Raw genomic sequence first — 22,645 nt, 5'->3', positions numbered from 1 at the left:
CACCAGGGTAAAAAGAGCACCGAAGTCTACATGGAGGGTCACACAAGTACAGCCTCAAAAACTTATATTATCACGACGCTAGTCGTTATCCTGACAAGTAAAGTCAGGGCATGGGAAAGTAACACATTTCTGCAGCTCCATGAAAAAGTTGCTAAAGTCATGAATTGGTCTGACTGTTGGTTATGCTCGCATCTGCCGAAAAACATGGGGAGTGGACACCCTGTAACGGCCATGGTCTTCCCTAAAGGTCTCAAGGCTTTCCTAGGCATGTCTCCCGAGGCATATGCAGAGATAAAACAGGAAGATCTTAATTGGCAGATAAACTTAAATTTATGGGACGAAACCCAAGGTGTACCGTGCATTCAAGAGTGCAATTTAAAAACTGCCGCACCACTTGCGGGGGAAAACAGCGCTGATCCAAGATGTAAGGGGAAGACATTCGTAGGACAATATCCCAATTGTACCAACTATCTTCAGTGGGCAGGAGCTAAATACTTATGGACAAAAGACCAAGCCCACATGAATAAAAAAATCAAACTGATGGGATTCCCTGCCCCACGTGGTTGGTACTGGATTTGTGGACATACAGGATATAAAATCTTACCATATAATTGGGCTGGCCGATGTACTATAGGGATCATAATACCTAACATTACGGTTACACGGAACCTGACCTTAACACACCAAAATTCTTACACACACACATGAGACTTTTTCGGCAGAAGCGTGGTAACAACCCTCTGATAGACAAGCCCACTGGCTTTCATAGTTTTATACGATGGCTTATTCCAGGGTTGGGAGTGAGCGAGTTAGAAAAGGCTTTAGTAAATATTTCTGCTACTATGGAAAGTCTCGGTACTGCGACAGGGGATGCAATTCAAGCCCTCCAAGAGGAGACTTCTTCCCTGAAAAAAATGGTCCTCCAGAATAGGCTGGGTTTGGATATGTTGTTTGCCCAGCAAGGGGGATTATGTACTGCTATAGGTGAACATTGTTGTACATATGTAAACCAGGAGAAAAGGATAGAAAAAGACTTATCTAAAATCTGGGAACAAACTAAAAGTTTTCATGAAATAACCAGGGACAACATTTCCTGGGGGTTTGACTTATGGGAAAAGTTAACCTCCTGGCTACCAAATTTAACATGGCTGAAACAACTATTTTTTGTAACAATTATAATTATACCTTTCTTCATAATCCTTTTTATAACAGTTCGGTGTGGCTTCTGGTGTTTCCAGAGCACGGGAAATTCTTATAGTAATTGGAAGAAAAACCAATTACGACAGAGGCTTGAGTCTAACCAATACTTTGAGAAAGTGCAAAATAAATAAACATTGTGCCAGAATTAGGTATAGTAAAAGAATTTACTAATTCTCTAGAAAAGGGGGGAATGAGAAGAGGGGCTAAGGAAACTTTAATAGATATGGCATTTATTGATTATTGCTGTGCATGCTAATACAAATAGCGTTTGATGCTTTGCTAACTAGCTATTGTAAAAACTACCCGAGGGGGGAAGTCTTGTATTTCCCAACCGAGGGGTCTTGCTTTGTGCTTTGAACTCTTTATCTGAAGTGAGAAGTCCTGCACCTCCCGCACAAGGACAGTCCTGATAAGAACCAAGGGGTCTCCCGCGAGAAGTCCTGCACCTCCCACACAAGGACAGTCCTGATAAGAACCAAGGGGTCTCCTGCGAGAAGTCCTGCACCTCCCACACAAGGACAGTCCTGATAAGAACCAAGGGGCCTCCTTCAGGAGCCAGCTAAAACTGGACAAATGACCTCTTGGAACTAATTGTAATACCTAAATGACCTCTTGGAACTAATTTTAATACGGAGCGGGGATAGCTCATGCATATGTATAGGCGTGTTTTTTTAACTTCATGCATATGTAACACTTGGTTGTATAAAATTCAAAGTGAATTGCCATGCCAGGTGCGCACGATTTTGGCGGGACTACCCCCCGTGCTGCCCGGCGCCGAATAAACATACCTACTTTACAATCTTACAGATTGTGGAGTCTGCTTTCCGCACGTCATTAGGAACTATAAGACCCATTTTTTTCCTGTTACCCATAAATAGGGGAGAACGGCTAGGGGTTCAGGTGTATACTGAAGCCAAAGAGTTAAGAAAAAGACACCATAAGCAAGACTTACAAATTGGAAACTGGAAAGATAACGAATGGCCTCCTGAAAGAATCATTGCCTATTATGATCCAGCTACATGGGCAGAAAACAGATCCTGGGGCTACAGAACCCCAATATATATGCTTAATAGAATAATAAGGTTACAAGCTGTAGTAGAAGTAGTTGTAAATAAAACCGGAGATGCACTTGGATTAATTGCAAAAACAGAACACCAAGATGAGAACTGCCCTATATCAAAATCGCTTAGCTTTGGATTATTTGCTAGCACAAGAAGGGGATGTTTGTGGAAAATTTAATCTTAGTAATTGCTGTCTAGAAATTGATGATGAAGGAAAAGCTATAACTGAGCTTGTAAAGGAAATGAAGAAAACTGTGCATGTTCCAGTTCAGACTTGGAATGGAATCAATTTAGGGGAAGTATGGGGAGATTTTATGGGCGGTGATTGGCTTGCTGGAATTGGAATAGTTATATTGGGGATATGTGGAGGATTATTAATAATTCCATGTTTAATACCTTGCTTTACTAAACTAATACATTCAGTGATACCTATTGATCCAGAACCAGGGAAAGAAAGAAACCATTCCCTGATGATGATAGAAACAAGGGAGGATCTGGAATTGGCGTCAATTTAGCAAGTGTTAGCACGATTGGAAACAAAACCACGAATCAATACCAACAAAAAGAAGATGGGAGATTGTGAGATATGTTCACCTGATTTGTGTTAATGTGAAGCAATACTAGGGTTGCATGGTGAAATGTGACCCTCTTTGTATATGGAATCTTTAATTATCCTGTTTGTTCTTATATAGCCACAGGCTTAGGGGAAACAGGAAGATATGTACATAGTTCTATAAGTTTTGTTTAAAGTTATAAACGTCTTTGGGAGGCTTATTTAAGTTATTAAAAATGTGTTTGGCAGGATCCACTCCTGCCTTAGTAGTTTGACATAATTAAGGATTTTACTTGCTTAACAGCGCTGTTTACATAAGAAGGACACTTGACAATGGAGCGAACAAAAGGCGGGAAAGGCGGGCTGGGGGCTGATGGCCACGGGCACGTAAACAACCCCAAATATGGGACCCGCCGCTTCTGTACTTTTAGCCAATTAACACCTGTGTAGTGGCCAGCGATACGCTCTTGGCCAATCAGTACCTGCCGCGAACGGTGTGAGTAACCAATGGAGTGTAGATTGTGAGCTCCCCAAAAAAAAAGGAGGCAGGCACGATGGGGGGACCGGGAGAGGTTATAAATACTGTAACTGTGAACAAAGGGGTGTGCGTCTTGGTGGAGCGAAGACTCCCGGTGCACCCAGCGCTGTTTGCTTGTTTCTATTCAATAAATTGGAAACTATAATTGGAATCCTGTTTTGGGACTCAACTCATTTACAACAGTCTTATACTTCACTCAGTGTTGAGTTAATAGATAAGCATTAGTCCATTTGTTTCCTATATATTACCTGAAAATGTATTCTAGGAAATGCATTTTCAGATTATATGGGAAGATGGAAAAATAGAGGGACATAGATTAATACAGCAACATGTAAAGTTTCTTCCGTCTTTTTGCTGTAGAATTTCAAGCAACTGTCAGATTGTTATCACCACGCATCTGACGCGCGGATCAAACTCTACAACTCAGAGAGAGTGCTTTTGGGGAGTTGGGCATATATAAAAACTTGTGGATGCCCCATTGTTTTCCCAATTTGTATTGTAGAGGCTTACAGAAATATGCCTTTTCACTTTGGCCAGTCGCTCCTTTTACCATGACATAATCATTCCCCAGGGGCATCAAGGCTTGATTCAAAACCGAGTATGTTGCCCCTGTATCTACTAAAAATTCTACTTCTTTGATAGTTACATCATCATATGGAAAATCGTCTGGAGCCCTTCTCTGGCAGTTGCAGCACCTCATCATGGCTGAGACGGGCTCCGCAGAAGCGGGGCAGTTTTTTCCTGTTTAGTTTGGGTGGGTTGGTGGGTTTTTTTGTTTTTTTTTTTTCTTTTTTAGGGGATGGGGGGGAAGGGGGCGCAGCTCGTAGACGTCCTCCCCCTTCCCCGTGGGGCAGCCGGCGCCCGGGGCGGGGCGGCGCCGTGGGACAGTTACGCATCCAGGCGCGGCAGACGGGGTATGGGGGGGGTGCCCTCGAGGCGAGCAGCCCCTCCTCCGCCTCCCGGCGCTTTTTGCGGCGCTGCTGAGCCAAGCGGCTCCGGGCTCTTTCCTTGCCTCCTCCTCCAGCGGCTCCCGCTGTATTTACAGAATCATTACTGACGGGTACACAAAAGGAAGCGCCCGTATCAACCAGAAATTTCACTCCCTTTTCCTGCCCCCCCTCCAGCTTAATTTTAACCAGTGGATCCTCTCGGGTAGATGCCCCAGGTTCTGGTCAGTTTGATGCCTCCATTTCTGTCGGGGTATTTCTGTGCTTGGAGCACTCATTTTTCCAACGCCCTTGCTCCCAACAACATGCACATTGGTTCCTTCCCAGCATCCTTCCGCCTTGTCCCCCTCAAACACCAAATCCGCCTCTATTGCTGGAATACATTCCCCTTCCACATCCTCTAAGCCTTCCTCTATTTATTATTCCTTACTTCCAGACATCTTTTTCCAATACTACATGCTGAACAACACCTCTTCAACTTTCCTTGTTCCTTCTTTTTAAAACAAGGGGATCCTGAGGGGCCAAATTTATACCACATTCCTTTTGCCACTCAGAATGATTTCTTAAAGTGAAAAACACATCAGCATATACCACCTCATCCCATTTATCATTCCTTCTGAAAAACATCATCAATGGCAATAAAGTAGCATAATTCAAAGTTCCATTATTCAGCCAGTTTTCTTCATCATCCAACTTACATAACGGCCACCACTGATTACAAGATTTAATCAGAGTCTTCTCATTCACATTACTCCCTGGAGGACCCCCAACTTCTTTCCAATGGTGTAGGATACACCCTAAAGGACTTTCTTTAATATACCTCCACTCTGACCTCCTTCCGTATTTATTGATTTGTTATTTGATCCTCTTTTCCACTGTACAAAAACACAGCCCTTTCTTCCTTATCCCAGTCTAAATTTTACACTTAGGACACTTGAAATTCCAGCCAAACCCTACCTGCAACTTTTCACTACAACACTTACACTCTGGAACAAATATAGGTTTACAAGAGTTATCATGGTGTGAAGGACACCATTCAGGACTATCAGGGTCCCTCCACAAGGGAACAAAGGAATCTACAATGACAAAACACAATAAACTACTACCGCGGTTACAAACACACACACACACTTTGGATCCAATTCAATCTTTGCACACAAACAATACAATCCACACAGAAAATCGTCTCTCACACTTCTATATAAGCTTTCTTCGTGCCGACATACAAAGGTACTCACAGTGTCCACACTCTCATGGACATCCACACACTCATAGTGGCCACCCTATGGTCAGCAAAACCCCCCCCGGGCAACCTCGGGTTTGCTCGATCTACTCTCAAGATCGCTAGCGGCCACCCTTTGGTCAGCAACCCCCCCCCCTCCCTCCTAAGGTACCTTTCCTCCTAGGGACTACGCTGTGCGCCAGACCTCTCCGTGCGTCTCATCAGCAGCCCTGTTCCCTGTTTGAAAACATACCGTTTTTATCCGTAGATCCAGGGGTTTCTCTTCTGCTCCCGGGTGAACAGCTGAGAAGGGGAGGCTCCTCCGAGGAAATCTCCTGGGGCGCGCCTAGGAGCGTCCGCTCCGCAACTGGTCTCCCAGACAAGCAGAAATCCTCCTGGCTGGCTCGCCAAACTGACATGCGGAAAGCAGACTCCACAATCTGTAAGATTGTAAAGTAGGTATGTTTATTCGGCGCCGGGCAGCGCGGGGGGTAGTCCCACCAAAACCGTGCGCACCTGATGCGGCAACTCACTTTGAATTTATACAACCAAGTGTTACATATACATGAAGTTTCAAAAAAACACGCCTATACATATGCATGAGCTATCCCCGCTTCGTATTAAAATTAGTTCCAAGGAGTCATTGGGTATTAAAATTAGTTCCAAGGAGTCATTTGGTTGGTTTTAGCTGGTTCTTGAAGGAGGCCCCTTAGTTCTTATCAGGAAATGTCCGTGTGAGGAGGTGCAGGACTTCTCGCTTCAGATAAAGAGTTCAAAGCACAAAGCAAGGCCCCTCGGTTCTTATCAGGAACTGTCCTTGTGAGGAGTGCAAGACGTCCCCCCCCCCGGATAGTTTTTACAATAGCTAGTTAGTAAAGCATAAAGCATAAAGCATCATATGTATTAGCATGCACAGCAATAACCAATAAATGCCATATCTATTAAAGTTTGTTTAACCCCTTCTCTCAGTTGGTAGTTTATATTTCCACACAAGAATTAAATGCTTACTGTTTAATTATAAAGCTAACAGATCTTTAGTTCCCTATATCAAGCAATATGCAGACAGTTAATTAGTTCTCTGTATCACATCTCACAAAAAATAGTGTAAAGGTGAAGATGGTCATCTTTAGGAAGCTGTTTCCTGCATTAAGAGCCCTTTCTATAGTATAACCTTATGCTGCTAAAACAATGAACATGGAACTGAAGTTTTCTGTGGCTGTTGAGTGCCCTACAGGGACCAGCTAGCAGTATTTATTAAGTTATTGTCCTGGTTTTATTTCGTGAGGAGGAGCTACAGTGGCAGCTTTTGCAAGAAGCTGCTAGAAGTTGTTTCCCCTTTGTCAAGTGGACTCGGCCAGGACTCGGACCCACTGCTGGCCAGGACAGAGCCAATTGGTAGCAGAATGTTCCCTGATAACGCCTCTGCGATAACGTATTTAAGAAGGGGAAAACCAGGAAGGAAAAAAAGAAAAGAAGTGAAGAAGCTGAAGCAGGGTCAGAGAGGGGGAGGCGCGAGACTTGTGGCCCTCACCCTCTGGCCTCCTGCTGGGCGGCTGACTGGGACAGACTCTGCCTGGCCCAGCTGCAAGAAATTGAAGAGAGGAGATGTGAAGAGAACCTGAGAGGTGTCTGCCAATCTGTTGTGAAGAACTTTTCTTGTGAGAGGAATGGCTGCAGATGCCAAGGGCAGTGAAGAAGGAGGGGGAGCAGTAATGCTGCTCCTGGCCAGAATTCCCCTGCAGCCCATGGTGCAGCCCATGGTGAGGCCGGCTGTCCCCCTGCAGCCCATGGAGGTCCATGGAGGAGCAGAAATCCACCTGCAGCCTGTGGAGGACCCCACACTGGGGCAGGTGGATGCCTGAAGGAGGCTGTGGCCCATGGAGGGCCCGCTGGGGCAGCTGTTCTGGAGGGACTGCACCCTGTGGAAAAATGTCCCATGCCGGAGCAGGTTCACAAAGGACTGCAGGCCATGGGAGGGACCCCATGCTGGGGCAGGGGAGGAATGTGAGTTCTTCCCCTGAGGAGGAAGGAGCAGCGTAAAGCGACAACTGGTGAACTGACCATAACTCCCATTCCCTCTTCCCCCCTGTGCCGCTCATGGAGGGGGGAAGGAGGTAGAGATATTATCTCTAAGCCTGGGAAGAGGGAGGGGTGGGGGGAAGTTACTTTGTTCTCTGTCTCATTATCCTGCTTTGGTTTTAGTAATAAAGAATAGTTTTCCCCAAGTCGAGTCTGTTTTGCCCCTAACGGTAACTTTAAGGATCTCTCCCTGTCCTTATCTCAAACCTCGAGCCTTTTTCTTCTATTATCTCTCCCTATTCTCTTGGAGGATGGGGGGAGTGAGAGAGAGACTGCATAGTCTGGTCCCGATCGGGGCTGAACTACAACAGTTATGATTCAGGTACCCTGAGGAAAACTTGGAGCTAGCAAACTGGCGAGGGGAGGGAGTGAAATCTCTGCAAAGAAAAACTTTACTCACTAGAAAAATCAGCATCAAGAAAGCACAGACAAGTGATGATTATGCAATGTTAACAGCACACCTCACATACTTTGTGTTTCTCTGAAGCACAACGATGGATGTTTCTTCTCTTGGTATAAATACTTCTTGGTATAAAAGTTCTAGGAGTCAAAGACCCCAATCTCATGTCACAGTTTGTTTGTTTATAGTGGTAAAAATTTAAAAGCCTGTGATGACAGGGAGAAGATAGGAGGAGTTACCTTTGAACCACACCCATGGGTCTGAAGGTAGCACAGTGTTTCCTTACCACAGCATGCCACGGGATTTGAGGAATTCCCCAACAGGGCTTCACGAAGGGCAGATCGTGCCTGACCAATTTGGTGGCCTTCTACGATGGAGTTACAGCATCAGTGGACAAGGGATGAGCAACTGATGTGATCTACCTGAACTTGTGCAAGGTATTTGACGCTGTCCCGCACAACATCCTTCTCTCTAAACTGGAAAGACATGGTGTAGCCGGTTCATAGGATTCCTATGCACAAAGAACACTCAACATATGATATTTAAAAGCACAACAGTATTTATTGCTCTATTATAGCCTTGCATAAGCAGTTACCAGCAGCTTGTTTTCCCTTTATGAGAGTCTTACCAACCCGATTAAGCCAGAGACACGGCCGAGCAGGAGGATGATGATCAGCGGGGTCAGAGCAGAGAAGGGAGGTAGGCGCAGCACCTTCAGGGTGTCCCCTGTTGTTCGTAGAGTGTGCTCTGGGTCCTTTCTCTCTCCCTCTGCTCTGAGCCGCCTCTGTTTATACCCTCAGCAGATTCAGTAGAAGAGTACTGACCAGGTGTTGATGCACGCGTGGCCAGCGCATGCAGCAAGGCCTGCCAAGTACGTGCCCTGCTGGCTAACAGCGGTTCCCGGATAGCAGCAACATACTGCTCAATAACAACCCTCCTAGCTCCCCTCTCCAAGGTTGTGTTCTCACAGCTGTGTGCAGCTTGTAATTTCCCACAGTGGCCCTACATGGACCATCACTGAAACACATGCCACCGTGTGGTCCGTAGTTGGGACACTGTGGTACTCCACAACCCACACTCTTAAGCTTGTAATTACCCACAGTGGCCCTACATGGACCATCACTGAAATCCCTCACACACATGGGTTTGATGGACGGACCACTCGGTGGATAAGGAGTTGGCTGGATGGCCACACTCAGAGAGTGGTGGTCAACGGCTCAATGTCCATGTGGAGACCGGTGACAAGTGGTGTTCCTCAGGGGTCGGTGTTGGGCCCAGCCCTGTTCAACATCTTTGTCGGCAACATGGACAGTGGGATAGAGTGCACTCTCAGCAAGTTCGCCAATGACACCAAGCTGTGTGGAGCCGTCGACACGCTGGAGGGGAGGGATGCCACCCAGAGGGACCTTGACAGGCTGGAGAGGTGGGCCCGTGCAAACCTCATGAAGTTTGACCAGGCCAAGTGCAAGGTCCTGTATGTTGGTTGTGGCACAAACACAGGCTGGGCAGAGAATGGATTGAGAGCAGCCCTGAGGAGAAGGACTTGGGAGTGCTGGTGGACAAGAAGCTCAACAGGAGCAGGTAATGTGTGCTTGGCAGCCCAGAAGGCCAACCGCATCCTGGGCTGCATCAAAAGCAGTGCGGCCAGCAGGTTGAGGGAGGGGCTTCTGCCCCTCTGCCCTGGTGAGACCCCACCTGGAGTACTGTGTCCAGTTCTGGAGCCCCCAACATAAGAAGGACATGGACCAGTTGGAGAGGGTCCAGAGGAGGGCCACAAAGATGATCAGAGGGCTGGAGCACCTCTCCTGTGAGGACAGGCTGAGAGAGTTGGGGCTGTTCAGCCTGGAGGAGGCTCTTAATGAACTGCTCCAGGGTGGTTTCTTTCCACAGGGTGCAGTCCTTCAGGAACAGACTACTCCAGTGTAGGTCCCCCACAGGGCCACCGGTCCTGCTAGAAAACCTGCTCTGGCATGCAGTCCTCCATGGGCTGCAGGTGGATCTTTGCTCTTCTGTGGACCTCCATGGGCTGCAGGGGAAGCTCTGCTCTGGCATCTGCAGCACCTCCACTGACCTTGCTGTCTACAGAGTTGTTTCTCCCTCATATTCTCACTCCTCTCTCAAACTGCAGTTGCACAGGTTTTTTTTTTTGGTTTTTTTTTTCCCCCACCCTTCTTAACTATGTTATGACAGAGGCACTACCCCTGTCACTGAAGGGCTCAGCTTTGGCCAGCAACAAGTCCATCTCGGAGCCAGATAGAACTGGATCAATTCCAAAGTGTGTTAGGAAAACAGTGATTTGCTCTAACCTGCAAACACTGGGAATTCACCCCTTAAGTCTAAAATGCTCCATTTATGCACTAAAAAAAATTTTTAGAGGCCAGTTTTCTAACACAGCAAAAGGAAGATGCTCTGTAGAAAAGCAAGACCTTTTATGATTGTTTAGTAGTTATGACCATTTTATCCCTGCTTTTCTGACAAAAAGCCCCACCAGGAAGTTTATTTTATATATTTTACTGTACGTCAAAGTTCATTAAAGATGACATTTACTTATATACAAGTTACTCAAAAATGGTGTCTAGGTAGAGATTCATTAGCAATCTGACTTTTCAAAGCATAGGCTTTGTTCAGCCAGGCCATAAATAGAATATTGTGTACAAGCAGTAAGTGATAAAGAGTTGCAGGTTCAAAGAACTTCCAAATAGTACAAATCTTGACATCTCATCAAGAAATAAAAATAAAATCCAATAAAAGCAGTCACAATATAAAATAGCAGCTCTGTGTAGTTTTTTTTCCAATTTATAACTTTATTCAGAAATGGTCAGTTCAGTTTGCCTCATTCTTTGATGCTTCATCAAAGTTTTCGACAAGATCTAGAAAAAGAAAAATCTTGAAATTATAAGTTTGACCCACTTCTGCTTTGTTAACTCCCCCCTCCCAAAGTTCTACTTCATATCAAGTGCTTACAAGGCAAAAAAAATCCAGCTTATAAAATACAGACCAAATAACATTTAAGAGCTTCATGGCTCATTCTTCTTGTTTAAACAAGTAAGATGGTTCATTATAAAGCACAGTTCAAGAGCATTTACCTTCACCATACCCACAACTGGGCAAGTGATACTGAAAAGGTAATTTCTTACCACTCCTCTTATTGAATATTTAATAATTATCTTAGCCATGGCTATTACTCCTACACAGGACAAAAATGCTAGCTCAAAACCAATGGTCCATCTAAGTCTCCCATGGTGTCTGAAAACAATGCCCATAGAAATTCTGTAACAGCGAGTGACTAGTCAATACTCTTACTGTCCTTGGCCCAATCTTACACTGCACATGTTATCTCTCAGGAAGATTCGCTTTCTTTTCCTCCATTGCATGCTTATTCTTACCTGGAACTTCATCATCATCATCAGCAGCAGCAAGTGGTGCTTTTCCATCCACAGCTGCAAGAGCAAGCAGTTCAAAAAGCATCAGTTAAGCTCACCATAAGCATCTTTATTACAAAGCTGTTTTGCTTTGTGCTTTTTGAAAACATTATCACAGAATCTGAGCTAAACTGCAATGTTCTATCCAGTTCCCCTGCTGAATAAAAACCTACAACTAACCCTTTGTTACCAATAATGCTAAAACAGCCCAGCTGGAAAATTAGAAGATGCATGCTAAACCAGTTTACTAGTCACCATCTTGGTTCTAGATATATAGAGTGCTTTGCATGGTAATAATTTTCAGCTAAAAGCGCAGAGACCAATTTTACCAATTTATCTTAAAACCAGCTTGGTTTATTGACTACTCAGTGGTTCTTGAGGCTTACATATTTTATAACATTAGCAAATTGTAAGGAAATATTAGAATCTTATGATCCTAGGCCTTCAAGGAAAACTAAGGTGTAATTGTGAAGCTGCAGATAGACACGCATGACTAGAGGCACTTCAAGATATTATTGTTCCCTGGCAAAGTCAGAGGAATATGGAACTGGATGCACAATTTTGTACTGAAGCAGTTGAGGCAATCACATCTGCTGACTCAGTAATTTCTTAACTATTCCCATTATATTTGCCAGGGCTAGTGAGACTTAACCATGTTCATTGTAGCAGACCAATGAGCATCTGTGAAACTACAGCAGTATAATGCTAAGAACAGGAATCTCAGGTCTCCGGGTGCCTGTGCCACTACTTTTAATGCTATTCTTAGCTGTACTACCTAGAGAGTATGAGACAGCTTAGCTTATCAATCACCTCCATTTCATCCTATCGTAGTTTAGCCCTGATCGGGACCAGACTACGCAGTCTCTCTCTCACTCCCCCCACCCTCCAAGGGAACAGGGAGAGATAATAGAAGAAAAAGGCTTGAGGTTTGAGATAAGGACAGGGAGAGATCCTTAAAGTTACTGTTATGGGCAAAACAGACTCGACCTGGGGAAACTACTGGTTTATTACTAAAATCAAAGCAGGATAATGAGACAGAGAACAAAACAACTTCCCCCCACCCCTCCCTCTTCCCAGGCTTAACATTATCTCTACCTCCTTCCTCCTCACCAAGCGGCACAGAGGGGAAGATGGAATGGGGGTTACAGTCAGTTCATCACTTGTCGCTTTATGCTGCTCCTTCCTCCTCGGGGGAAGAACTCATATTCCTCCCCTGCTCCAGCATGGGGTCCTCCATGGGCTGCAGGGGGACAGCCTGCTTCACCATGGGCTGCAGGGGAGTCTCAGCCAGGAGCAGCATTACTCCTCCCCCTCCTTCTATCACTGCCCTTGGCATCTGCAGCCATTCCTCTCACAAGAAATTCTTCACAACTGGCTCAGGCAGACACCTCTCAGGTTCTCTTCACATCTCATCTCCTCTCCACTTCTTGCAGCCAGGCCCAGATGGCTGCCCGGTGGGGGGCCAGAGGGTGAGGGCTGCAAAGCCCACAAGGCTCATGCCTCCCCCTCTCTGCCCCTGCTTCAGCTTCTTCACATACTTTTTTTTTTCCCCCATTATCAGGGAACATTCTGTCACCAATTGGCTCAGCCCTGGCCAGCAGCGGGTCTGCCTTAAGCCCAGCCGAGTCCACTGGACAAAGGGGAAACATCTAGCAGCTTCTTGCAGAAATTGCCACTGTAGCCTCCCCTCAGTTAACAAAACCAACAGAACTGTGTAATTCTCTCTTCGCTATCAAAAAGCCCATGTAAGAAGAAATACCTCCACCACACCTGCAAGGGAGCAAAGCAGTAGCAAGATGTCTATCCTCAAGTACCTCTCCCCATTGTTTGTGTTTCCATTGAAAGTGTCAAAACAGACATACTCAAAATATATTGTTTTTAAAAACCTAACTCTCCCAGAGTAACTCTATCTAGCTTTAATGAACTAGTGATGTCAAAATATGGTAGCCACACCAATAAGTATACTAGTATTAAATCAAGTCCGGCTACAACTTTCTAGTCCTAGACCAGCTGTAAAATATGCTGAGAGACAGGTGCCTCTGCTTTATTCTATTCATTGTTGGATTTGAGCTATAAATAAGATGTAAGAGTTCCATTTCTTTATAAGCATTTTATAATATGCTTGCAGACAGTAAGAGCGCGCTGAATTTCACTGCAGCTATACAAATAAGCCACATGTCAGCTATCAGCATGAAATGCATTCAAGTTTCAACTTACATGGCTTGGGTAGGGCTTCTGCCAATCTCCTCAGGCTAGTCAGACTGTCAGCTCCAAGCTGGTTTAAGATGCTAGGAAGCATTTCTGTCAGCTGCTTTGTCTCAGCATGGCCAATGATAGTGAAAGTGTTAGCAGCCAGAGATGCCTGAACTTTAGGGTTATTGAAGTGAATGACCGTTCCTTGGTTGGTAAACATATTTACCTGCAAGAAAAAAAAAATACAGTATTTCAAGGAGTTTTGCATGTTGTTTTCAATTTAACATGAAACTAGTTGAAGTTCCTAAAGCGCAACAGAGGGCTACTGATAATTTACAAGACAGGTTTAAGATGTGACTTACTAGGAAATTAAGTTTGACACATTTTCTATTTCTATATAGAAAAACATTTTTCCCTTTGAAGCAATTACCTCTTCAATTCCAGAAATATTGTTGACACCCAGTTTCTTCAAAGAAAACTGAAGTTTCTTGTCATCTGCTGTAGCTGTTCTGTGGACAACCTTCTTCTTTCTGCGGGCAGTACCCTTTGCAAAAAAAAAGTTAATATTTAAATAATTCTTCACAAACTCTAATCATCATGGTCATATAACTACTCTGCAGCCATCTACAAATCAACTTTGTATACCAAGTTCTATTTCTGTGTTACAGCACTGTTGTAGTTCAGCCCCAATCGGGACCAGACTACGCAGTGTCTCTCTCACTCCCCCCACCCTCCGAGGGGAACAGGGAGAGATAATAGAAGAAAAAGGCTCGAGGTTTGAGATAAGGACAGGGAGAGATCCTTAAAGTTACCATTACAGGCAAAACAGACTCAACCTGGGGAAAACTATTCATTTATTGCTAAAACCAAAGCAGGATAATGAGAAAGAGAACAAAAACAACTTCCCCCCAGCCCTCCCATCTTCCCAGGCTTAACTTCATTTCAAGTTCTCTCTACCTCCTTCCCCACTCCCAAGCAGCACAGGGGGGAAGATGGAATGGTGGTTATGGTCAGTTCATCACTTGTTGCTTTACGCCGCTGCTTCCTCCTGGGGGGAAGAACTCCTCACATTCCTCCCCTGCCCCAGTGTGGGATCCTCCATGGGCTGCAGGTGGATCTCTGCTCCTCCCTGGGCCTCCATGGGCTGCAGGGGGACAACCTGCTCCATCATGGGCTGCACCACAGGCTGCAGGGGAATCTCAGCTGGGAGCAGCATTAATCCTCCCCCTCCTTCTTCACTGCCCTTGGCATCTACAGCCATTCCTCTCACAATAAATTCTTCACAACCAGCTCAGGCAGATGCCTCTCAGGTTCTCTTCACATCTTATCTCCTCTCCATTTCTCGCAGCCCGGCCAGGCTGAGTCAGGCCCAGATGGCCGCCTGGTGGGAGGCCAGAGGGTGAGGGCCAGACGGCCCACACCTCCCCCTCTCAGCATATTTTTTTATGTCTTCTCTTCTTAAATACATTATCGCAGAGGCATTATCATGGAACATTCTGCTACCAATTGGCTTGACCCTGGCCAGCTGCAGATCCGCCCTAGGCCCACCCAGACAAAGGGGAAACTTCCAGCAGCTTCTTACAGAAGCTGCCACCGTAGCCCCCCCTCCAACAAAACCAACACAAGGACACACAACTCCACCCCTCCATCTGCACTGCAGCAGTCTTTCCCTTGCTATAAAGCAAGCTTTGCATGTTTGTGGGAAGTGTGAGATTTTAGGAAGCAATGCACCAGAGAACGTTTATTCCACAATTCTCATTGAGATTCTACAGCTTCCTACTCAGAAAATAACTGCATATTTATCCTTGTCTCTTACCATAGACATAAAACTGAAGACTGAGCAGAGTTTTCAGTCATTTCTGAGCCCATTAATTTTTCCTTATATCATCTTTCTTAAGTTGTAGCTAAATTCTGATAATAAAGTTAGATACCATAAAATTATCAACATATCATTAACAAATTAATATTATGAAATCAAAAATGTTTTTTTAATTATTTTTTAAATTCCAAATAGATATCTGCATCTGATGGACATATACATACAAATCTGAAGAACATTTATTTTCCCAAAATATTTTATAAATATATTTTTTTATAAAAATACTTCTACATAGTACTCCAGACCATCTCTGTTTACAAAGTAAAACAAACAAAGGTTAAGTTCCCCTAAAGACACAGAACTCTAGATTTCTCCAGGGAAATAATTGTCCCATATTAGAAAATATCTATAACTACAAAAAGAAGAAAGTGTCATTTTATACTTCCTTGCACAATCATAAGGCTTCGGTAAACTCTGACATAAAAGTGTCTAGGAACAGGTGAAACTAAGCTCCTTTTTGATACACTATAACTACTAATCTGAGTTCTCCTACCCCAGTTGCCCATTGGCTACATGCTAGCAGTAAGAAAATGTGTTGCTGCACAGCTGTATAAATGTCTGCAATACCATTTGAGACAACTGGCATAAGTTGGAAAACTGGCTAGACACTAATATCTCTAACATAGTCCAGTTACAAACAACAATAAATGTTAATAGACAAATTCACATGAAACTAACACTTGGAAGACTACAGCTCAAAAGTTCAGTTGTTTGTCTAGAAAGCTTGATGTTCATTCCCTGCTACTATCAGGTTAGCACACACAGCAATTTGAAAACTACTAAAATTACAGAAATGGCTTCAATTAAGTACCTTGACATCGTAGTTCCTCTCTCTCACTCCCCCCACCCTCCGAGGGAACAGGGAGAGATAATACAAGAAAAAGGCTCGAGGTTTGAGATAAGGACAGGGAGAAATCCTTAAAAGTCACTGTTACAGGCAAAACAGACTCGACTTGGGGAAAAACACCCATTTATTTCTAAAACTAGCAGGAGAAAGAGACAAGGAACAAGATAACCTCCCCCCACCCCTCCCTCTTCCCGGGCTTAACATTATTACTACTACCTCCCCTCCCGAGCGGCACAGGGGGGGAAGAGGGAATGGGGGTCGCGGTCAGTTCATCACGCGATGTTTTAAGCCGCTAGTTCGTCGTCGGGGGAAGAACTCCTCACATTCCTCCTCTGCTCCAGCATGGGGTCCCTCCCACGGGCCACAGTCCTTTGTGAAACTGCTCTGGTGTGGGTCATCTCTTCCACGGGGTACAGTCCCTCCAGAACAGCTGCCCCAGCGGGTCCTCCATGGGCCCTGGTCTCCACCTGCTCCGGCGTGGGGTCCTCCACGGGCTGCAGGTGGATCTCTGCCCCTCTGTGGACCTCCATGGGCTGCAGGGGGACAACCTGCTCCACCATGGTCGTCACCACAGGCTGCAGGGGAATCTTGGCCAGGAGCCGCATTACTCCTCCCCCTCCTTCTGAACTGACCTTGGCGTCTGCAGCCGTTCCTCACAACAGGCTGGCAGACGCCTCTCAGGATCCTTTTCACATCTTATTCACTTCTCATCTCCTTTCCACTTCTTGCAGCCAGGCCAGGCCGAGTTGGGCCCAGTCGGCTGCCCGGCGGGAGGCCAGAGGGCTGCAAGGCCCGTGAGGCTCGTGCCTCCCCCTCTCTGCCCCTGCTTCAGCTTCACATCTTCTTCTCCATTTTTTTTCCTGTTTTCCCCTTCTTAAATAGGTTATCGCAGAGGCGTTATCAGGGAACATTCTGCTACCAATTGGCTCAGCCCTGGCCAGCAGCGGATCGGCCCTAGGCCCGGCCGAGTCCACTAAACAAAGGGGAGCGACTTCTAACAGTTTCCTACAGAATCTACCACCTTAGGCCCCCCCTCACTAAACAAAACCAGAACACTTGACTACCCAGGAACTGAGCCACATAAGGGTTATATTAAGTCTCTCTGGACAAATGACCTCCCAATAAATTTCAAAAAAGGCTGTCTTGAATCAAAGGCTATATAGGAACACGTATCCCCTTTTTACTCATATTAAGTACAGATATAAAACCAGGCAATATGAATTTAATTTAAATTAACAGCTGCTGCATTTATCTCCACAGGTTTAAGCTTCTAAAGATTAAAGGGTTTTAGTAAGCAAATTCCATCCTGATCATGCCAAGACACACCGTTCACACCCCTCTACCTTTATATTAAAAGAGGAGTAGGTATAGCAGGCCACAAATGAAATGCTACAGACTCATCTGCCAGTCTCAGAAAGGTTTGGAAGAAACAACGTAACATTTAGCTGTATCAACATCCTACACAAAAATATCAAATTTCACATAATGAAGTACTACGATAGCCCTCCACCTAAATATAATATTTAGCTTGTTTTGAAGATCTGCAGCCTTACAGTATCATGAAAAACTTCCAGTAGAGGCAATGTGCAACTTTTTCTCACAAGGAAGCAAAAACAATACAGTGACAAACATTAAAAACCTCTATAGTCAATACACGCACACACTGGTAACATGCACATAATCATCAATATAATACAGCAGTTCTCTACTTAACTAGCAATCCATACAAAGAATCCACAAAATCACCAAGCCAGTTAATTACTAGATTAACCCTGATTTAAGGCTGCCTAAATCTCCAGCTAAAGACAAAAATTTCAACACAGGAATGAAAGCTACTGGAAACTCTGCCAGCAAGAGTTCTGTTGAATAGCTTGTATTCTAGAGTATTGTGTGTACATTTACTCAGGTATAAAAAAAGTTACTAACAAATTCTTGCCTTAAAACTGAAGCTGTAATTAAAGTGTTTACTAACATACAACTATATTCAACATACTCTTTTATTTTCACATTATAGTCACACAGCTACATATATTCAGATGTCATAATAAAATAAAAAGGTCTTCTGAGCATATTATTCTACAGTGATAAGAGTATGACAAATAGAGAAACTCCAGCTTTGTCCTGAAAAGCAACAAAACAGCCATAGGCATCTTAAAGATTTGTGATGAGAATTTGGAACATAGCCTCCTCTAATCTATTATGAAAACTATACCCGAGATCACTTGGTCTACTTACTTCAAATCTTAACTGCCTTCTAATATAGCCTATACAAAAATATAGGCTACAAGTCAACTATAATATAACAAACACAAACAGAAGAGACCGGAGGTTCAGCTCCTACATTCTGCTTCTACTGAACTGACTAGAGATCCCTGCAGCAGCGCAGCTTCCCCTGAGCATGGTCCAGCCAAGCTGAGAGTCCTTAGAGCTGCTCCTCACACAAGTTTTCAGAATCTCGCATCTTAGGCCCAGTGTGTGGGCATAATCCCAAGGGCAAGGAGGGGGAGATGACTCCTACCTTACCACCGATGCGCACTTGGGCCTGGAGCTTGGCGAGCTTTTCTTGGTTCATGATTGTTTCTTTCATCTGCGGAAGCAACAAGAGCGCACACGGAAAGCGAGTCAGGAAGCACCCAGCGACGCAGGCCACAACAACCCGGGCACAGCAGAGGGGCAGGCAGGCACAAAGGGCTCCACAGCTACCCCTCATCACACTCACATCCGCAGCGGGAGGAAGTCTGCTCGCTCGCACGCAGCGCCGCCGAAGCTCGGCTCAGCTCCCCTCAGGCCCAGTCCATAACCGCTTTGCCTTGCCTTGCCTTGCCTTGCCTTGCCTTGCCTTGCCTTCCCCCAACCACCGCCGCACAACGAATTGCCCCTCACCATCGCCCTTCTACCTTCTCGGGGCGGAAGCAGCAGCGCTGGAGCCGGGGGGGGGGGGGGGCCAAGTCTGCAGACACGGAACCGGGACCGAGAACAGCACGCGAGGTGAAGCAAAATGGCGACCGGAAGAGAGGCACGCCACACTGCCGCCACCTAGGCCAAGAGGTGGCGCTCTCCGCAGCAACAAGACCTGAAGGGGCGGAGCTGCTGCTGCCGCTGCTGCTGCCGCCGGCACCACCATGGAAGGAATCGGGAGCGTGAAGTGAGAGTTACTCTGCTTGTAGGGAGTGCTGGACTCCCTTAAGTACGCTGTGGTCCACAAAACTGGTTTATTTATGTGGCGGGTTCAGTCCTTTTCACGATCTGGTTCGGTGCGCGGCCCGTCTCTGCTTCCTCCACCTTCTGCCACTTGCAGCTTCACCTGGCAGTGTTTTTTGCCACGAATGGATCTGCCCCCGTTCTGATTTTTCTTCTTTCAACTCCACCCCTTCCCCCCTGTCCTGGTTCTGGCTAAGATAGAGTTAATATTTACCTGAGCTGGGTGGAGAACTGAAGCTGGTAGCCCCTATGGCTGGGATAGTTAACTAATTAGCTAACAGCTGGGGTTAATTTACCCAAATTAGCCAAAGGGCTATTCCATCCCATCTGACATCATGCTCAGTATATAAGTGAGGAGGGTGCTGAAGGGAGGCTCCCTGCTACTTGGAAGAGACTGGGTGTGGAGATCTGTTGTGAGCTATTGTACTGTATTTGTGTTCCATCACTCTATTGTTTTCTTCTGTCATTACTGTTAAATTTACTTTTTGTTCAATCTCAACCCGCGTGTTTGGTTTTTTTTTTTTTTTCCTGGTTTTCTCTTGTTTGTCAAATCTCCTCCTATTCTCTCGGAGAGTGGGGGGAGTGAGAGAGAGACTGCGTAGTCTGGTCCCCGTTGGGGCTGAACTACGACAGTTATTTTGGCGCCCAACGTGGGGCTCGAGGAATTTGAGATAAGGATTGAGTTTAATTGGGAGCAGTAACGGGCAAAACAGGGATTGAACTTGACAAAAGAGCAAAATGATTATGGGGAATTTATGTTCTGATTGTGGTGAAGGGATAAGTGGTGAATTGTTTGTTAATTGTCTACCCACTGTTGGTGTTGTGAGGATATTATTTTGATGTTGGTGCAGGGAATTCTATTTTCTTCTGTTGATGTGTGTGTATTTTACTTATAATACTTAAATACGTAATTCGCAGAGGCGAGGGGTGGAATGTTCTGGTTTTGTTAGTGAGGGGGGGCCTAAGGTGGTAGCTTCTGTAGGAAACTGCTAGAAGTCGCTCCCCTTTGTTCAGTGGACTCGGCCGGGCCTAGGGCGGACCCGCTGCTGGCCAAGGCCAAGCCAATTGGTAGCAGAATGTCCCGTGATAACGCCTCTGCGATAACGTATTTAAGAAGGGGAAAACAGGAAAAAGAGGGAAGAGAAGATGTGAAGCAGCTGAGCGGGGGGCAGAGAGGGGGAGGCATGAGCCTCATGGGCCTTGCAGGCCTCACCCTCTGGCCTCCCGCCGGGCAGCCGACTGGGCCCAACTCGGCCCGGCCCGGCTGCAAGAAGTGGAGAGGAGATGAGAAGTGAATGAGATGTAAAAAGGATCCTGAGAGGCGTCTGCCAGCCTGTTGTGAGGAATGGCTGCAGACGCCAAGGTCAGTTCAGAAGGAGGGGGAGGAGTAATATGGCTCCTGGCCAAGATTCCTCTGCAACTCGTGGTGAAGACCATGGTGGAGCAGGTTGTCCCCCTGCAGCCCATGGAGGTCCACGGAGGGGCAGAGATCCACCTGCAGCCCGTGGAGGACCCCACGCCGGAGCAGGTGGAGGCCTGAAGGAGGCTGTGGCCCGTGGAGGGCCCGCTGGGACAGCTGTTCTAGAGGGACTGCACCCCGTGGAAGAGATGACCCACGCCGGAGCAGTTTCACGAAGGACTGTGGCCCGTGGGAGGGACCCCACGCTGGAGCAGAGGAGGAATGCGAGGAGTTCTTCCCCCGACGATGATACAGCGGCGTAAAACAACGCGTGATGAACTGACCGCGACCCCCATCCCTTTTCCCCCCCCGTGCCGCTCGGGAGGGGAAGGTAGTAGAGATAATGTTAAGCCCGGGAAGAGGGAGGGGTGGGGGGAGGTTATCTTGTTCCCTGTCTCATTCTCCTGCTAATTTTAGAAATAAATGAATAGTTTTCCCCAAGTCGAGTCTGTTTTGCCTGTAACGGTAACTTTAAGGATTTCTCCCTGTCCTTATCTCAAACCTTGAGCCGTTTTTCTTATATCATCTCCCCCTATTCTCTCGGAGGGTGGGGGGAGCGAGAGAGAGACTGTGTAGTCTGGTCCTGATCGGGGCTGAACTACGACACCCCCCTCCCCCCCGTGTGTGTGTGTCTCTCCTTTCTCCCTGTGATTTATTTCGGGCAATATTGTATCGCTTGAGCTCTGCAATGTGACTTTTCAGGTGAAACTATACAAGGCCATCGTTGTCAAAGCCAAACCACTGAGGCTTTTTTTTTTTCCAAGGCCATGTATAACTATAGCCTATATGGCAGTTCATATTTCCTTTTGCTCTACTTCCACCTCAGTTTTTATTTTGTTTTTTTTTTTTGCTTTGACTTTGTGTCTTTTTTTTTTAATGTTATTAGGCACCTACATGGAACTGCTTTCTGCTCACTGTTGAACACACTCTGTGCTCTCTTTGGTTCTCTCGGAGCTTTTCTCCTGTAGTGATATTTTGCATCACTGAGATATTTTGTTTTGCCCACTCTGAGGAGTCTGGTGAGACTAATCTCATGGTTATTGGGAACTTGTGTCTCTGGCTCAAATGACCACTTTTGCCATGCAGGAAGCTAAACAATCTTTGCAAGGTTTGGACCTGTGTTGCATAACAGGGTGCAGAAGCAGATTTATGGGGGAGACAGCCTGGTGCTCCCATCAGTGCTGCATGTACTCACTGAGCAACACAAGAGAGGAGAAGCCATGTTGCTCCACAGTCCTGCCCCATAATCACTGCAAACAAATGGAATGGGCCTCCTGGCATCAGTAGAAATATTACTGACCTTGCCATCTTATCTTGTATTTCAATGCCTTATAAATTGATTCTTCTCTGGAATATCCTCAATAAACTATTCCTTTTGTTCTTGTTTTTGTAAGACTATGTTAATATTTAATTTATCCTTCTATGTTCATTAATGTTAAGATTCCCATATTAGTAATTTCCAGAGCCAAGGCTGTGCTTTTAGTGTGTGTTTAAATTTTATTTGCTCTCATGAGATCTCTTCACTACACCGGAACTGAGTGTTAATTTGTACAAAAGATTTTGTTTGTTTTTAAAATTGAGACTTTTGCAATTGGTGAAAATGAATTATAAACCTGAAATTACTCCATCTAGTGGTGATAAAAG

General features: G+C 45.6%; 2 protein-coding genes across 5 annotated transcripts; one reads left to right on the top strand and one right to left on the bottom strand.

Annotated features, from left to right (window-relative positions):
- The first annotated feature begins 519 nt into the window (after positions 1-519).
- Positions 520-1,331, top strand: LOC147596726 (syncytin-2-like). The gene is given in 2 exon segments (XM_086769622.1): positions 520-666; positions 669-1,331. Coding segments are annotated over 2 exon segments (810 nt in total).
- Positions 1,332-10,526: 9,195 nt separating this feature from the next.
- On the bottom strand, positions 10,527-19,337 carry LOC147596725 (transcription factor BTF3-like). Of its 4 annotated transcripts, XM_086769550.1 has the most exons (6): positions 19,225-19,291; positions 18,860-18,928; positions 14,046-14,159; positions 13,640-13,841; positions 11,387-11,440; positions 10,527-10,870 (listed from the first exon to the last, which is right to left on the bottom strand). In XM_086769550.1, exons 1-6 carry the CDS (start codon positions 19,225-19,227, stop codon positions 10,824-10,826), a joined length of 489 nt encoding a protein of 162 aa, XP_086625676.1. In that variant the 5' UTR covers positions 19,228-19,291; the 3' UTR covers positions 10,527-10,823. The 4 variants fall into 4 exon arrangements, with proteins under 4 accessions (XP_086625676.1, XP_086625674.1, XP_086625673.1 ...); XM_086769548.1 differs by lacking the exon at positions 10,527-10,870 and having other exon boundaries at positions 11,334-11,440; positions 19,239-19,337; XM_086769547.1 differs by lacking the exon at positions 10,527-10,870 and having other exon boundaries at positions 11,334-11,440; positions 19,225-19,293.
- Between the last annotated feature and the right edge of the window lie 3,308 nt (positions 19,338-22,645).

This window comes from Chlamydotis macqueenii, chromosome W, assembly GCF_036417535.1.
Source record: "Chlamydotis macqueenii isolate bChlMac1 chromosome W, bChlMac1.mat, whole genome shotgun sequence".
Taxonomy (NCBI): domain Eukaryota; kingdom Metazoa; phylum Chordata; class Aves; order Otidiformes; family Otididae; genus Chlamydotis; species Chlamydotis macqueenii.
This window is presented reverse-complemented; position numbering and strand designations above follow the sequence as displayed.

Coding starts and splice junctions, on each gene's coding strand:
- LOC147596725 (XM_086769547.1), bottom strand. Junction 14,160..18,859: donor AAGTGCGCATCGGTGGTAAG/GTAGGAGTCATC, acceptor TTTTTTGCAAAG/GGTACTGCCCGCAGAAAGAA. Junction 11,441..13,639: donor AGAAGCCCTACCCAAGCCAT/GTAAGTTGAAAC, acceptor TTGCTCTTGCAG/CTGTGGATGGAAAAGCACCA.